The sequence below is a fragment of the Puma concolor genome, chromosome C1 (assembly GCF_028749965.1).
Source record: "Puma concolor isolate L17-30 chromosome C1, mPumCon1.1.hap2, whole genome shotgun sequence".
In the NCBI taxonomy this organism is placed as follows: Eukaryota; Metazoa; Chordata; class Mammalia; order Carnivora; family Felidae; genus Puma; species Puma concolor.
The window spans coordinates 996,986-1,014,226 of record NC_141674.1 but is presented as its reverse complement, the minus strand read 5'-3'; the positions used below and the strand labels follow the sequence as shown (position 1 = coordinate 1,014,226).

The 17,241-nt window shown below is 57.0% G+C and overlaps 1 protein-coding gene across 3 annotated transcripts in view; it reads right to left on the bottom strand.

Moving 5' to 3' along the window:
- The window catches only part of PRKCZ (protein kinase C zeta), a 101,421-nt gene that overhangs the window by 26,615 nt on the left and 57,565 nt on the right, over positions 1–17,241 (bottom strand). For all 3 annotated transcript variants that reach the window (XM_086715439.1, XM_086715441.1, XM_086715440.1), the window contains 3 exons: positions 7,109–7,194; positions 2,431–2,562; positions 1,134–1,212 (listed from right to left, as the gene is read on the bottom strand). In XM_086715439.1, the coding sequence (XP_086571565.1) occupies positions 1,134–1,212; positions 2,431–2,562; positions 7,109–7,194 (297 nt within the window). The remainder of the gene's footprint in view (positions 1–1,133; positions 1,213–2,430; positions 2,563–7,108; positions 7,195–17,241) is intronic.

The following is a 17,241-nucleotide window of genomic DNA, read 5'->3' as shown; positions in this document are numbered from 1 at the left end:
GGAAGGGAGGATGGATGGACGGATGGATGGACGGAAGGATGGATGGACGGATGGATAAGTGGATGGATAGGTGGGGGGGTGGATGGATGGATGGTGAGTGGATAGATGAGTGGACAGGTAGACAGATGAATAGGTGGGTGGATGGGTAGATGGACAGATAAGTGGATGGATGGTTGGATGGGTAGGTGGGTGGGTGGGTGGGTGGGTGGGTGGATGGATGGATGGATGGATGGACGGACAGACGGACGGACAGACAGAAGGAAGGAAGGAAGGAAGGAAGGAAGGAAGGAAGGAAGGATGGATGGATGGATGGACAGATGAGTAGATGGATGGGTGGATGGACGGAAGGATGGATGGAAGGATGGATGGATGGATGGATAAGTGGATGGATAGGTAGGGGGGTTGGATGGATGGATGGTGAGTGGATAGATGAGTGGACAGGTAGACAGATGAATAGGTGGGTGGATGGGTAGATGGACAGATAAGTGGATGGATGGTTGGATGGGTAGGTGGGTGGGTGGGTGGGTGGGAGAATGTGTGGGTTGTTGTCTGCTTTGTGTGAGCTGTTGTGCTAAATGCTTTATCTTCTGTGGTCTCATTTCATCCTTCAAGGACTCTCAGGGTGCAGAGCTCACATTCACCACTCGAGGGCAGGGACTCTTCCAAGCTCTCATAATAATCCACAGACTTTGGGAGCTCAGAGCTAAGCTATCAGTCCAACTAGTATTCAAAATCATTCTCCGAATGCTTCTTACTATTAAACAAAAGTCTCTCCCCCACCCAAACCCCCACGAAATCCCACAGAAACTCAAGAACCACCTTGACAGCAGGCCTTTCCACGGATGGAGACCAGCTCGACGCAGCAGCCTGCCCAGGGTGGGTGCCACCGTAAACAACTTCTAGAACTCCCACGGTCGGTGCCGAGGGAAAACGCCCACCCCGACTCCTATGGCAGCCACTCCCAGAGATGTGCGTGCCCACAGAAAGCCACCCCACCCTGCCATCTTTGCCCAGGATGAGGGAAGGCCCTGGGGACATCCCCAGCCCCGCAGTGAGGTGTGGTCAGAATGGCGGGCAAGCAGGGATTCCGGGGCGGAGAGCCCGGACTCCACGAGTGGGAAGAAAGCCCCTACTTCCATCGGTGTTCTCAGAAGGAAGGTCCACGTTGTCCTTGTCGTCTACTGCAGGTTCTTGGGAAGGCATGACAGAATCCTGCGAAGACATGAGCATTACAAAGTGACCAGTCAGGTGTCACAGTGTAGCTTCTGGAGATACCCTGTGACTTTCTAGAATCACCTCTTCTGGCATACACATTGTAGCGTGTCTGACAATACATGTTACACAAGTGTACCTGGTAACATTGTTGCCCTGGAGGTGGAAAGACCCACATAGAAATTTCCTGATTCCACAGGCAGGGTGACCACGCAGCACCTCACACTGTGACCTTTCCAGCAGGTGCTTTAAAAAGCAGGGCGTCTTGGGGCGCCTGGGTGGCGCAGTCGGTTAAGCGTCCGACTTCAGCCAGGTCACGATCTCGGGGTCCGTGAGTTCAAGCCCCGCGTCAGGCTCTGGGCTGATGGCTCGGAGCCTGGAGCCTGTTTCCGATTCTGTGTCTCCCTCTCTCTCTGCCCCTCCCCCGTTCATGCTCTGTCTCTCTCTGTCCCAAAAATAAATAAAAACGTTGGAAAAAAAAAATTAAAAAAAAAAAAAAAAAAAAAAAGCAGGGCGTCTGTTCATAATGTTTGGTAGTCTCCCTTGCCCCCACGGCTGCATCAGAGTCCCAGGAGGCTGAGGTCACCCCTGCCACAGCCCCCTATTGGCGGACACCAGGCTCCAGGCATTGGCATCGTTCGGCCCCCGACTGACTACATCTGTGGGGCTGGCCTCGTTTCTTAGGCCGACGCGGACCTACGGGACCCCACATCCCAGGGCTCAGCAACATCGGGGTGCAACAAGGTCTGGACTCTGTTCTTGTTCCATCAGGGGTGACGGCCAGAGGCCCAGGAGCACAAGCGAGCCTGGACGCTCAGTAAGGAAACGAACAGCATCTCAAAGGGCTGGGAGCTCCGACTCCAGGATCGCGGGCTGGTGGTGAGGGTCACATGGCGCAGGTCCTGGCCTGCGGAGCGTCATGGCGCTTTCCCCTCTGCTCTGCTCGAGAGCTGCTTCGTGCCTGGGGTCCACACAAGCCTTCCCTGGCCCCGCACCTTCGTGCCAGAGTGGCAGCGGGCACCGGAGGCCCCCCCACGAGTGCTAGGGGCTCACAGGGCTCGGAAGAGGGGCCCCGTCCCAGCCCCTCCTCTTGCCTCGCTGGCGGCAGGACCCTATTTGGACAGAGGGGGACTGAGGGCCGCCAGGGTCAGCGTGGGCAGTGGGCTCGAGGCTGCCCCCACCCGCGGGCCCCCGGGGCCCAATCCGGCCCACACTCACCATATGCCTTTTGCAGGTCAGCGGGACGAGCACGTGGCAGCGTTTATGGACCAGCAGCTTGCAGTTGATGCATCTGTAGCCCTGCCCCGCGAGGCCCCATATCCTCTCGCTGCACCGGCCACAGTACGCTCTCTGCAAGGACAGCGGCCGTCACGCCGAGGGCCTCGGCGCCCCTGGAGCCCGCGCCTCACTGCAGGGGACCCAGCTCAGCACTGGGGCACGTTGCACCTTTCCTGACGTCCCGAAAGATGATGGGGAGCTAGACAAGAGGTGGCCCAACCAGTGGGTCACGTCGGGCACCAGGCTCTGCCCAAGCTCTGGGCCCCCTGCTTGGGTCCGTTCCCAGGCTGGGGGAACCATGGGGTCCCGCTCTGGCAGGGGTGACAAGACCCCTCCACGGGCAAGGCCCTCCCCTTGCTTGCAGGGACCGGAGGGGATTCCAGCCCTTGCCGGGTCATGTGCCGAACAGGGTGGCGCCCCGTCTGGTGCAGTGACCCAGGCTGAGGGGGGCGCGGGGGGCATCCACACACCTCCCCCGGACAGCCACAGAGAGACTAACTCCGCCTGGCATTACGTGTCGCGTGTTGGCCGCTAGGGGCAGCCTGCGATTCTTGGGTTTTTGGGAGTTTTAAAGATTTTTCCGCGGTCAATCTTCGTTCTTCAAGCTCTAAGTAGCTGAAATTAATGGCAATCGTCAGCTGGTTTGGTGATGTTTTCCCCACGTTGGGCTGTTGAAAGGGCACGAAGATGACTGTGTTCAGAAAGCCGGTCACACACGTGGCCGCACGTCTGCCGGGTTCCTGCGACCATCTTTCCTGGCTTGAACTCCCTGGCAGGCTTTAGCCTCTTCTGCCGTTTTTAACAAATTCCCTTCTTTTGAGAGAGTCTGCTCCTGGAGACAACCGTGAAGCACCACACTGCACTGCAGTTCATTCACGACGGCTGATGGAATCCTCTGATGGGTGGACTCGGGCGGGGGCCGGGGGGGTGGGCGGATCGGGGTGACACGGACAGGCCGTGGGCCTGTGCTCCGGGCCACGGGCACCAAGAAGCCGACTCCTCGCCAGCGAAGCACCGAGCTTGGAAACCAGGGCCTGAGGGGGCTGGTCCTGGCACACAGGTGCCCCAACCACGTTTGCTAAGGTTAAGCAAACACACACTCACACACCCCACGTCACTTTTAACTTCGGAAAGAGAAGAATTTATTCCGAGTCCTCCCTGTTGCCTAAAGCGTCTGTCCCACGAGCTGGCAGGCACAGAGGGTGGGCCCGGCGGGGAATGGCCTGGACGGGGCGCAGTGGACGGCCGCGGGGGCCACGGTCTCATGCCGGGTAAATGCCCAGCTTCGCATTCAAAGGAGGAGCTTCAGGTATGAACATGGGTTTCACTCTCTTCTGCGTGTGTGTCTGTCAAACACCATTTATGAAGCCGTGAAACAAAAGCACCTTCTTACGTAACCCACCAACACGCGCAGCCTTCCCATCGTCACCCCTGAACAACCTAATCTGCAACGCTTGGCTCGCGGATAGGGGCAAACTCACAGCCGATCGGTGCCTTTGCGAGGTAACGCATTCTTCCCAGAGATGAGCAGGGGCCGGGCCGGGCCAGCCGCTGACCAGCAGCAGCGCGCCCTCGCTTGTCCGGAGAGGCTATCACACGTTGGCAAGGGCTCTCGATCTCAGACCTGTGTTTGACTTGTTAACACTTCACGAGACATCACGAAGAAATAAAACAAAACCTAACCCCCGAGCCACGATTCTCTGAAATTCACATGAATTAATAAGTTAATGGGGTAAAAACATTTTAAGTCTCCTTACACACCACTGAATCTGTCCCTTGCTCGGATTTCGCATCAGCCGTTCTAGTTTTTGGCCATATTGAGCTCTCATCTGAGGTCGGAGCCTGTGGTCTGGGTTTCTGCTGCTTCTTGGGGGGTGGGAAAGGCGGCTCCCGCCAGGCCCCAGACCTGCTCCTCTCGCGGCCTGATGGTTCAGCCAGTGGTAACTCCAATCCCTAGTCCAGGGGCAGGCCAATGAGGACCACCACCTGTGTTTTCCAAATAAAGTTTTACTGGAACAGGCCCTCACTCGTTTGTCGACCCACTGCCTGTGGCTACTACACTATGATGGGGCGGTGGCTGCAACAGAGGCCTTGTGGCCCAGCAAGTCTAAGGTATCTACTCTCCACCCTTAACATGGATTTAACAGGAATTGCTTGCTAACCCCTGTTCTAGTCGCTGGGACCAAGAAGCTTAGGAGAAATCCTCGACGGGCATTTGCCAGAGATGCTCACGCCCCGGGGCTTCGCAGGGCGGGACTCTGACCGTCAGTCGCATCCTGCAGAGGGGGCCTCGCCCTCGTGCCCCCGCATCCATGCCGCCCGTGTCTCCTGCTCCAGGACAGAGGTTTTCGTTTCTTCTCCAGAAACTCGCTGGATCTCTCCCTTTGATTCACGGATGGAACCTTTTCTCGTTGTTCTAGAAGAAACGTCATGTCGACGGCAAATAACGATCCAGGCAGGTGCCTTGGGAAGATGGCCGGCGGTGTGACTGAGTTCACTCACTTTCCGCCCTTGAGTTGCCGAGGAGGACGGAGGAAATGACCTCTTGTGGGCTTTTTGCCTGTAGGTCTTGCCGATTCCTGTAGAACAAAGCGCGGGGCTCTGCAAACATCCTTTCAAGTGACAGGTGGAGTTGAAGTGCACAGCCCTGTGATTAACACAGTGAACGGCACGGAGCCAGCCTCCAGGGCTCAGGCAACGGGACGTCGAGCCAAGGACAGTCAGGCGGGAAACCAAAATTGGCAACAAATTGCGCACACATCTGCCTCCTCATCTGCGAACGACCAAACGATCTGAGTCGAGGGTCTTTGGACAGGCTCCCTTCTCCCTCCCCGTGTGTGGGAAAACCCACTCTGGGGCTCTGGGGACAGCTGAACATGTATAACAGGGTGGGAACGGGGAGGGGCAGGAGGGGCAGGCAGGGGAAAGCAGAGTCAGGGTCTGCACCCTGCAATCAGAGAAATGGGGTTTTCTCCTACAATCTGCAGGGGGGGACAAGCGGGCCCTGGTCTGTCTTGCTGGGTGGGTGGGCTTCGTCTTGGACCGGTGAGTCAGCTGTGATGAAGAAACGGTGTTTCACCAGCAGTCAACACGGGGGAGCAGGACGCCTAGAACCTTCTGTGATATCCCGAAAGGTGGCTGGTCCCATCTGGCCGAGACCCCTCTCTGTCCAGAACCAAGCTGGTGCCCAGATGTGCAGAAAGAGAAGCCTCCTGGCCGCAAAGCTGGATGGTAAAATAAACACGGGGAGGGGGCGGCAGATGCTTCGCATCCTGGGAGTTGGGATGTTTCCATTTCTTCACGTTGTGGGCAGCCTCCTTTCATCACAAAAGTTCCTGTCCACACCCAGTCAGTCCGCCCAGGGATGTGACAAGCGTCCATTATTCATGCAGCCACACCTCTGTCCTCAGGCACTGGCTTGCTGGTGATGCCTAACCTCCCCCAAGACACCCGACATTCCTTGGAGCCCGTGCTCTCCCGCCACCCACCTCGGTTCCCAGGGTCTTTCTCATTCCTCACAGACGTGCCCCATTCTTTCTTGGTCCCTACACAGTGCCCTGGGTCTCCCCTGGCTCCAATCATCGAGGAACCCACGTTCAGAGTCCCAGTGACCAGAGCACTGCACCCAGTGGGGGGCAGCAGGTGCATATGTGACGGGGGCACAGAGGAAGGGCTGGATAGTTGTCCAAGCCAAGAGACAGAAAGTAAGACAGAGCATGTGCTCCGAGAGCATGGGGGCGGGCGCACCGGGCACAGCACTCAGCACGTGCAAAGGCCCTCAGGTGAGCACGCGTGTGGCTGCTGGAACAGGTTGAATGGTGTCCCCGAATTCACGTCCCCTTAGAACCTCCAAATGAGGCCTCATTTTGAAAAAGAATTTCTGTAGAGGTACTTAGTTAAAATGAAGTCATAGTCGATCAGGTGGGGGCTAATCCCGACGGACGTCCTTACGAGAGAAGAGAGGCCATGTGAGGACAGAGCAGACATCGGACTGCAGCAGCCACAAACCCAGGACTGCCACAGCCCCCGGGAGCTGGAAAAGGCTGGAAGGATGCTCTCCTAGAGCCATCAGAGGGAGCAGAGCCCTGCCCACGCGTTGGCTTGGGGCCTGTGGCTCCGCAACTGGGAGAGAAGGACTTGCTGCTTTAAGCCCCGTCTGTGGCGCGTGGATCCGGCGGCCCCAGGACGTGAGGGGCCTTGGCCAGTGAGGCACCTGCAGGCACCCCCTCCCCCCTCCCCCACTGTGAAGCGGACCAACCACAAAGCCACACAAACCACATCATTCCTGGAGAATGTGACAGCGTCCTGAAGAGGAACGACGGAAATGAAGGGCTGGGCAGCGGGCCCACCTGGGTGGCAGACACGGGCGGTGAGGGGGCCCCGGGGCACACAGGAGGTCCTCGCGGCCAAGAGCACACACTGCGGCTGGTGTCATCCCAGCAGAGCAACGCCGAGATGCACACACTGCATCCGTCAAACAGCCACCACGTGCAGGAAAGGCCTGACCAGAGCCTCACCGCGGCTCATTTCTGGAACCCGCTGGCACGGCCTCCGCGGCCCCGCCCACTCTCCGCGGAAGGGTCCTGCTCAGGCCGGGCCCCGCGTCGGCGGCACTCACCCTGTTAAAGCGCTTGGCCTGGAAGAGGTGGCCGTTGGCGCGGTGCAGCTTTCTCCATCTTCTGGCTCCGCGGCGGTAGACGGACTCTAGGGAGGATAGAAGACGGGTAAAGGACAGCCCCGCGGCCACCAGTTCCCCCCCCACACGAGGACAGGAGCCCGGTGGCCGTCAGCCCGCGGTGACGGCCGCTCCGTCCAGGGGCTGGCGCGACGGTGTGCCCGGCGGCCACCCTGGCAGGGAGGACAGCAGCTGGGCGGCCCCGGAGAGGGTCCGGCCAGAACGTCACTGGAGGCCAGCCCACTTCCAAGCCCTCCTCCTTGTTTTCCTTTCCACCCTCCTTCCTCCGGGCGCGGAAACCAGGCCCCCTGTTCCACACTGGGATGTGGTTCAGAGGGGCCATGAGCTCACGTCTCACCATCCACAGAGGGGCCGCGGCTGCCACGTGGAGTCCACGGTCAGCCAGAAACACAGCATTCGGCCGGGCGACCTGCCCACCCGGACACACAAGACCCCCTCCCGGTGTCGCCGGCCTGACACATCTCGGGGCAGAGGTGGGGCAGACAGGCCGGGCCCTCGTGCTGAGTCGAGCGTTACCCAACACGTCGCTTTCAAAACACACGTTCGCCAATCTCAACTTGTCAGAAGGACACTGCTGACCAAAAATGCCAGAGCCAGTTGGGGAACTAGAGCCGCTGGTTTGATTCTTCCCTAAAAATGCTTATAACTCGCTCCTTCCAAAAACTCTGAGGCAAACGCTGACAAACAAAACACTCAGGATACAACGGGAAGCTTTGTGCTTTTATAAAGTTCCGCAGTGAAAGCCACTTTCATGAGCCGTGGAAGTGCCACGAATATACACCAATGTGGAAACTGTAACGGAATGTTTTTAAAACAAGCAAATTAGCAGCTCTGGCTGGACGGCCACTCGGAGCCTGCTTCCCTCCCTTTAAGCGGGAGACCAAGAAACAAGAAGTCGGATTCCTCTGCGGCAGGAGCCCCACAGCCGGCGGGCAGCTGGGGCTTTGGCAGAGGCCCACGCGCTGCCCAAGGACCCCTCAAAGGTTTCCCGCCACAGGCTCTCAGCAATTCCCAGACAAGAGCAGGGCCTGGAGGGAGGTGGCACCAGCCTCCACCTTCCTGCTCTCCCCCTGCGAGTTCACACCTGGGCTTCAGGCCTGGAGTCCACAGGAGGCAGTACCACCCTCAGTCTATGTGTCCCTTGCCCCTAAGGAGTCCCCGGTGACCTCCAGGGCCTTTGCCCAGCTGACAAGGTGTGTCCAGCCACACCCAGGCCTTCCAGGCCACCTGGCTTGCTTTGAGGGATGCCTGGCTGGCGGTGGGTCTGTGCTGACGTCCACAGGACTGGCTGTCCCCAGGCATGGTGATCACATCCGCTGCCCCTCCCTGGATGTGGCATTCACAACCCCCAGGTGTCCTGAAGAGAGAAGGCACTGAGTGACAGACACAGACCAGGGGACACAGAGATACAGAGGGAACTGAGCTGGCCTGATGGGGACACACCAGCACCAACACTCTGGCTTTCTTGAATCCGGCCGACTTCCACACGGAAAATATGCCCTAAAATATGTCTAAAAATATGCCCAACCGGATATCCTTCAAATTTGTTTAAAGTCGGCCAAAACAAGACACACAAAGATGTCCTAGCAGAGGCCAAGGGGCATTAGGGAATGCACAGCAGGCAGGCACACTCACCGAGGGGACAAGACCAAGGGCTGCACGTGGCCCGCGTAGGCCTCACTCCACACACAGCTCTGTCCCCTCAAAAGACTAGAACTGACACATGAGGAGCAAAACGACAACAAATTCTATAAGGAAATGTAGGAGAAGATCTTACTAATATGAAGGCGAGAAAAACTCTGAAAACACAAAAGGCAGTAGAATAAGGAGCGAGTGCACCCGAGTGCATCAAAACAAGCACGCATGTTCATCCAGAGGCCACCAGGGAAGCCAAAGAGAGTCGGCCTACAGTATCAGCACACACACGTGGTGAGGCTTCGTGACTCAGGATGCACACACAAGTTCCATAAGTTAACAAAGGAAAAACATGAACAAAAGACAAGAACAGGCATTCCACAGAAGACCGACAGTGAATGAAAATGACCAGAAGCCCCACCTCGTGAGTAATCAGGGAAACCCAAAGGCACCTCGGTATCCTTGATGCCTGAGCGGTGGGCCCAGGTTAATCTCCCACAACCCCGATGTACAGCAACCTGGAAGCTGCTTATTCTCCGAGAGGGGGGGCTAACATAGAACCGATATTTGTGGGGAGGAACATTTGCTTCCTCCATGACCTAGCGATTGCATTACTCCTTGATCAAAGCCCAAGAGAAACTGTCGCACACGAGCTGGGGGACATTCAAGCACGTCTGAAGATGCCCAGGGTCACAGACAAGAGGATGGTAAATGGACGCGGTGAGCGTGCGGCTGCACCACAGAGACCCGACCGGCGGTAACACCTGACCTGAGCCACCCGCAGCATGACAGATACATCTTCGAAAATCAAACTACCTAAAAAGTCAATAGAAAATGATATATTGATACATATAAAATGGGCTTTAGGAAACGGTGCCACTCTTACACAACCACAAAATAGACAAAATCAACAACAAATTGTTTTAGGATCCATAATCACGAGATGAAATTGTTCTAGTAAGTGAAAGACCAATGCCAAGTTCAGGACAGTGTGGCCTCCAGGTGACAGGTCACAGGGGTGGGTACGGGTTAAACTCTATCCTGGCTGGAGGCTATGGGCACAGCAATTTACAATTTCAGACTTGGGAGGAACAGTGCAGACCGCAGGCAGGCCCGGTGCCCCTCTGGTTGACATCGGACGAGTGTGTGGCGCCTTCGTTACCGCCAACGAGCTGACGCGTCAACTAAGGCACACGCTCTGCCCCACTAACTTTTCCCTGACGCCTGGTTCTGGCCCAGACAACACCCTCAATCCCACACGGCATGTCGTCCTTCCGCGGACCCGCTGGTGGTGGCGGTTTCTCAGCCGGCCCCGGTTTTGACGACCTTGCTGGCCTTGAGGAGCGCGGTCAGACTCGGGTGCCGGCCTGGGGATTTAGCCTGGGGCTTCTCTCACGACTGGACTGAGATTAGCACTTCCTTAACTTCTGAACCGAACTGAGAGCCTTTCCTGGAAAACCCAAATTCCCACAGTGGCAAACACCAAAACGCCCAACGCTTTCGAAGCTGAGTCTTTACTGGAATGTTCCCCAAGTGCAGGGCCGGACGCAGCTGGATGGAACCCACTCTGCCCTCCTGAGCCCCTGATCTCAGAGGTGACGATGGAGGCTGTGGGGGCCCAACGGTCCCCTCCCCTCAAACGCCACGGCCACCGACCTCACGGGCCACCGGCTCAGGCAACGGTCGCGTTCGCAGGTCCTGGGTTTCTGCCCGGAAAGTCACGGCCCTTATTCCCGATCCGAAGTGACAGGCATGGTTCACAAAGGAAGAAAAGAGCACGTGTCCTCGGAGAGCACGTGCGTGCAGAGGCGCGGCTGCTCTGGGGAGAACACGGGCCCCGCGCCCCCACTGCTCGACCACCTCGTCCCCCTGATCCCAGTGCCCGCAGAGCCCGCCCACAGATGCGTGGGGGGCCCGCGTGAAGCACGTGGAGCTCGCCCACAGTCCTGGTGGCTCCCAGGATCCCGTCTCGGCTGTGCGGTCAGGGCCGAGCTCCGGGCTCGGGGTGTGCCCTCCGGGGCCCGTCCTGGGCGCCGCAGACGTGGCATCGCGGCAAAGCTGGGCCAGCTCCGGGCGGCGCTGGGCCCGCGTGGGCTGCCCCCACCCCCACCTCAACTCCAACCCTCGGAGGAAGGGCTGCTCGCCTTTGAAATTCTATAATTAGGAGGCTGTGGGGAATTTTAACGAGCTCGGTTTCTATGGCAATCGAGCGTCTGGAGGGCGCCGACGAGAACGGCCGAGGAGCCGTGAGATACGCCCCGCGCCCCGCGCCCCGCAGACCCGGGGCATGGCGTGGGGCGTGCCGAATGTCCCGGCCCCTCTCGTCCCCAGGCAGCGGACCTCGGCCTGGGGTGACCAGCTCAGCCCCGCGCGGCGCCTCGGAACCGGGTGCGAGTGGCCGCACCACGTGGCACATGTTAGGGCACAGTGACTGGATGGCCGGATGCCCCCGGGGAGGGGGTCCCACGTTGGTGACGAGGCCCCAAGCGAGGCCGAGGTGGCTTCGGGCCGCGGGGTGGGAGGTGGCGTGAGGTCGACACCGGGGTCTCAGGGCAGAAGGGGCGCTGCTCCGTCAGGGAGAGCGACCTCCCCCGCGCCCCGGCTCTGTGCCCCCGAGGGCGGGGACCGCCGGGCTTGGTCTGTGACACAGGACAGCAATGACAAAGAGCATGTTTTGGGCTAAGACGTCTGAGATGCCCTGGTCACTCGGTCATCCAGGACTGTGTGCAGAGCTGGTGTGAGGGGACAGAGGCGGGGGGCCGGTGGCCCTGCCGGGCCGTTCTCTGCGCCACATCGCCCCGCCGGCATCTGGGCTCACAGGACACTCCCGCCAGGTCACATCCCACTGAAAGGCTCCTACTGCGTCCTTCACGTGACCTTGTGCAAATAGCAGCTTGGGGGTTCGGGTGGGATGTCAGCCCGGCTGTGGGGAAACTGTGGGGCCGCTGCACAGTCTGGCAGGTTCTGAGGGACGAACACACGGTCACCGTGCCAGGGGCTGGGGCCGCGGGGTGGGACAGGCGCAGGACACAGACCTTGTGCACCTGAGGGGTGTCCCCGATCACAAGTCTGCCTCTCAGCATCTCCTTCCAGCTAGAGGTGTGGGTCAGAGGGTGCTGAGCCGTGGAAGGTGGGTGAGGAACCACAGGGACACAGGTGGCCATGGGAAAGGTCTTGGGACCACACAGCCGGGAACCACGTGATGAGGGAGGCGGGTGGCCTTCTCGGGTCACATGAGCCACAGTCCTTGTCCCCGCAGGAAGTGTCGCACCTGCCTGGCTTCTACCTGCACGGCAGGGGCCACCTCCTCCCCACAAGGACGCAGCACAGGACACGGCCTTGTGACAACACCACCACGAAAGGTCTAGGTAAGTACACGGAAAACACAGGTGCTTGACTGGCCCGCACGGGAGCGAAGCCGCTGCCCGCATCTCCTCATCCCCGCAAGCAGTCAGCGCCCTCGGGGGGCACTAGGGACACACACAAAGTGGACAGAAGACTGTCCTCCTGGAGCTGACGGCAAATGACGATAAACACCATGAATATTTAAGCTAGGGGACGAGGGGATGCGGAGGGGACAGCTGGGCAGTGACACGCCATGGGGGGCGGCCCAGTAATCATGGGGTCAGCCCTCGGGACGGGCACCCGGACGTGCCCCGGGGCAAGGCTTCCTGGCCCATGGTGTGTGCGAGGCACTTGTCATCATAAGTCCTGGGTGCCCTTGCTGGGAGCACATGGGTACGGGGCCACCCCAAACCTTGTCATTGTGCAGGCATGGAAGGGTGCTGACAAAAACAGTCAGAGCAGGGTGACCCCCAGTGATGTCCTGGGTCCCGGGCAGTCACATGACCGAAATGGCCTGACCAGGCTGCTGAGAGGGACTCCCCTCCCCGGGGCAGGAGCACCAGGCCGGGTCACCACTGGCTGGGTGGACATGACGGGGGCAGCATCCACACGCCAGGAGGCCACAGGAGGCAGGTGCCCCGGGCACTGCCGCCGCGCCGCCGCCCGCCACCCCCCCCCCCCCCCCCCCCCCCCGGGTTCTAGGCTAACCCGCGGCCACACCCACTGGCAGACCCTGGTTTTAAAGCTTAAATTGCGTGAGGGCCGCACAGCAGAGCCTCTCCAGCAGGGGGAGTGGGGACGCACTCGGGCTGGGCCGCCATGCATGACATCCCTGCCAGCCCCCTCTCCCCATGGCCAGGACATAAGGGCAGAGAAAGCCGGGTCACCGAGGAGGGGACGGAGAGGCGCTGCCGTGTCAGTGGCCGGGGCAGGGGACGCAAAGCGCTCCTCCTCCAGAGGGAAAGGCGCCGCGGACAGACGCAAGCGACGGGGACACGCAGGACGCCAGCTTCAGAACCGATCTCTGATTGGCTCTAAGGACCCAGCGAGGTGCACGCGTCAACCACGGTGATGGAGCACCCATGGGGGCGCAACCCCTTTACCTCCGGGAGGACAGGGTCGTGGGCCGCCGAGGGGTCCTCACAGCCGCCCTTCCTCACCGAACACCGTCCACGTCCGTGAAGAAGACCAATCCTAAGAGGTGTTTTGAGCGAGAGGAGTTGTAACAGTTCAACTTTCGAATAATTTTATCACAAATATCTTAACGTTTGGTGGTACAAATCAGCGTTTAATGAAACAGCTGACCGAGGGGTCCCTGGGTGGTTCAGTCAGTTAAGCGTCCAACTTCGGCTCAGGTCATGATCTCATAGTCCGTTGAGTTTGAGCCCCACGTCGGGCTCTGTGCTGACAGCTCAGAGCCCGGAGCCTGCTTCAGATTCTGTGTCTCCCCCTCTCTCTGCCCCGCCCCTGCTTGTGCTCTCTCTTTCTCTCTCTCAAAAATAAATAAACATTAAAAAAAAAAAAAAAGAAATGGCTGAGCGAAATTTCTGAAAGAGTCTATGGAAAGATGTATACCAACTTCCAAGTAACCTACTGCAAATACACTCATGAGGAATGCAACTCTTCCCTGTGTGGGGGTTTTCCTCTGTGGATTCACTTTTACAAGCTGCTCACGGCTGCCCGGCGCCCCCATGGCTGCAGCAGGACCAGCCGCCCCTCCCACGACACCTCCCACGACACGGGAGCCAGAGCCAGGCTCACCAGGGAAGCGGCAGCTCCAACCAGGAGAACAGGCACCCGCGTCCAATCCTGCTCCAAAATCAAACCCTGACAGCAGGAAAACCACCATGGAAAGTGCCAGGGCCTCACAGTCAGACACATGAGCAGATGAGACGATGCCAGGAGGAGCGCTGTGTCACCAGGGCCACCTTGTGTCCTCAGGGTTTTTTTTTCAGTGTTTATTTTGAGAGAGAGTACGGGGGTGGGGGGGCGGAGGGGCGGGCGGGGAGAATCCCAAGCAGGCTCCGCACCGTCAGTGCGGAGCTCTAACTCACGAACCGTAAGATCCTGACCTGAGCTGAAATCCAGAGTCAGACGCTGAACCGACTGAGCCCCCCAGGCGCCCCGTCAGGCTGCTTGGTGAGTCCTTGGAGGCCAAACAGAAAGGCCTGCAGCTCCTGGGCAGCCATCAGGAGACAGAAGCCGGGCTCAGCGTGCCCAGGAAAACCCAAGCCTAAGGAAGGGGCGCAGCCAGCCTGGACTCCTGTGACACAACACCAGAGACGAGGGGGTGGGGAGCAGCCAACAGTGACTCTCCGTCTGGAGGGTGGAGGTCTGAGCAGGATCAAGGCGCAGGTGCGGCGGTCCCCGAGAGGCCTCCTCCTGGCCCGAGGACGTTCTCGCTGTGTGTTCACAGCAGAGACAGCTGTTCGGCTCTCAGAAGGGCAATGATCCCATCATAAGCGCCCTGCCCTGTGATCTCAACTATCACCTCCCCGAGACCTCATTTCCAAACACCATCGCGTTAGGGGTTAGGGCTTCCGTATAGTTTGCGGGGACACATTCGGTCCCTGACATCCTGCCCCAGTCCCCCCAAGTCTGTGTTCTTCTCACATGCAAAGTACACTCGTGCCACCCCACCGACCTCAGGCCTCAACTGATCCCAGCATCACTTCTTGCCGTCCACGGTCTCGTCTCCACGAGGCACAGGTGAGACTCTAGGTACGATTCACCCGGAGACAAGACTCCCGTCCAGCTGGGGACCTGTGACTCCAAAACAAGACGTGTGCTTCCAAAATACAATGTGGGGACGGGCCTGGGATGGCCGTTCCCGCTCCAAAAGGGAGAGACAGGAAGGAAGGAAAAGGTGCTGGGGCCCGAGCGTGCCCACAACTTAGCAAGGCAAGTCCCATTAGATCTTAAGGCTGGAGAATAAGCCCTTCTGGGCCGATGCTTTGCCCTCGGGCCCACCAGGGTGGCATCGTGGCTCAGCCCTGCGAGGCGCCCTCGAGACCCTGCAAAGAAGGGAGCCTGCAACCAGCCTGCAACCAACCTTCGGGGCATCCAGTGGTTCCCGAGCTGCACAAGTTCAAGGCCAGAGGCCAAGAGGCCAAGCAAAAAGCAGCTGCTAAAAGAAAAAAACAAAACCCAAAAGACAGCGCAGGTAGACATCTTGGCCGGCTCTTGGTACTGGGGAGACAAGAGCTGGAGACTGGGGTTCTGCTAACCTCCGGACCTTCTGGGTTGACATTACTGAGAGACGTATATGGAAAAGGGGCAATGGGCCAGCCTGAGCTGAATCAAGGTGATTTGCCCAAACTCCGTCTGCCAAAATAAAATTACATTATCTCATGAGGAAAATAACATCATTCAGAGTGCCTACCTAGTTTTTGAAACACAATATCTGATATTCAACCAAAAATTACCAGGCAGGCCAAGAAATAGAAGCATACTGAATAGTCTACAGAAATAGACTCAGGTGATTCAGACATTCAAATGTATTTAAAAAGATTAGATGAGAGAATTTCACCATCAAATGAGACCCAGAGAAAAAGAAGCCCTAAAAAATCCTAGGATTTCAGAAACTTAAAAGCAAAAAAGAGTAATTGATGTTAATAATTCAGGAGAAAGATTTAAAAGCAGATTATACCAAATAAGACACATCAGTAGAGAATATCCAGATTGAAGCACAGAAGGTAAAGAAAACCAGGATGGAAAAAAAAAAAATACAGAAAAGAGCATAAGAGACAAATGGGATATAGTGAAAAAATGTGGGTATGCAGTCCTGAGGGAAGAAGGCGGAGTGAATGGGGCAGCAGTTGAAAAGATACTGGCTGACATTTTCCAAAAAGACAAAAGACATTATACCCTAGATCCAAAAAGCTCTATAACCTCAGTTGGGATAAATTCAATACCTCCCTCTCGTTCACAGGGCTGCTGAAATAGGAGAACAAAGACCACTTTAAGCAGCCAGGAAGAAAAAGAGAGAGAAAGAGAGAGAGAAGCATCACCTTCAAGGGAACAAGACTGACAGGTGACTTCCAGAAATAAACAACGTACTCAAAGTGCTGGGAGAACCCTGACTGCCGACACTCGTGCACCCAGCGGGAAATAGCCCCCCAAAATGAACGCAAAACACATCTTCGCACAAATAAAACCAACTAATTATCAGCAAATCTGTGCTAACAGAAATACTAAAGGGGATATTTCAAACAGAAGAAAAATGGTCTCAGACATAAACATGATCAGGCAGGAAGAAATCAAGCACATCAGAAGGTTATAGAAACAGGTAAATCTGAATGAGCACCATTTAAAACAATTATTAATGGGGTGCCTGGGTGGCTCAGTCGGTGAAGCGTCCAACTTCGGCTCAGGTCATGATCTCACAGTTTGTGAGTTCGAGCCCTGCATCGGGCTCTGTGCTGACAGCTGAGAGACTGGAGCCTGCTTCGGATTCTGTGTCTCCCTCTCTCTCTGCCCCTCCCCCACTCGCACTCTCTCTGTCTCTCAAAAATGAATAAACGTTAAAAAAATTTTTAAACAATTATTAATGATGATTTCTGGGGTTTAAAATATATGTGATATCCACATGCATGACAATAATAGCATAGAAATTGATAGGGGTTAAATATAACTGAAGTGTTCTAAGTTTCTTGCCTTACCTGGGAAACAGTACAAGTATTTAATTTAACGTACATTCCAAGAACATGTTTTGTAATTTCTAAGGCAGCCAGAATATTTAAAAAATGTATTTTTTGAAGTATTTTTATTTATTTTTTTTTTTAAAAAAAAATTTTTTTTTTCAACGTTTATTTATTTTTGGGACAGAGAGGGACAGAGCATGAACGGGGGAGGGGCAGAGAGAGAGGGAGACACAGAATCGGAAACAGGCTCCAGGCTCTGAGCCATCAGCCCAGAGCCCGACGCGGGGCTCGAACTCAGGGACCGCGAGATCGTGACCTGGCCAAGTCGGACGCTCAACCGACTGTGCCACCCAGGCGCCCCTGAAGTATTTTTAAATTTTTTTTTTTTTCAACATTTATTTATTTTTGGGACAGAGAGAGACAGAGCATGAA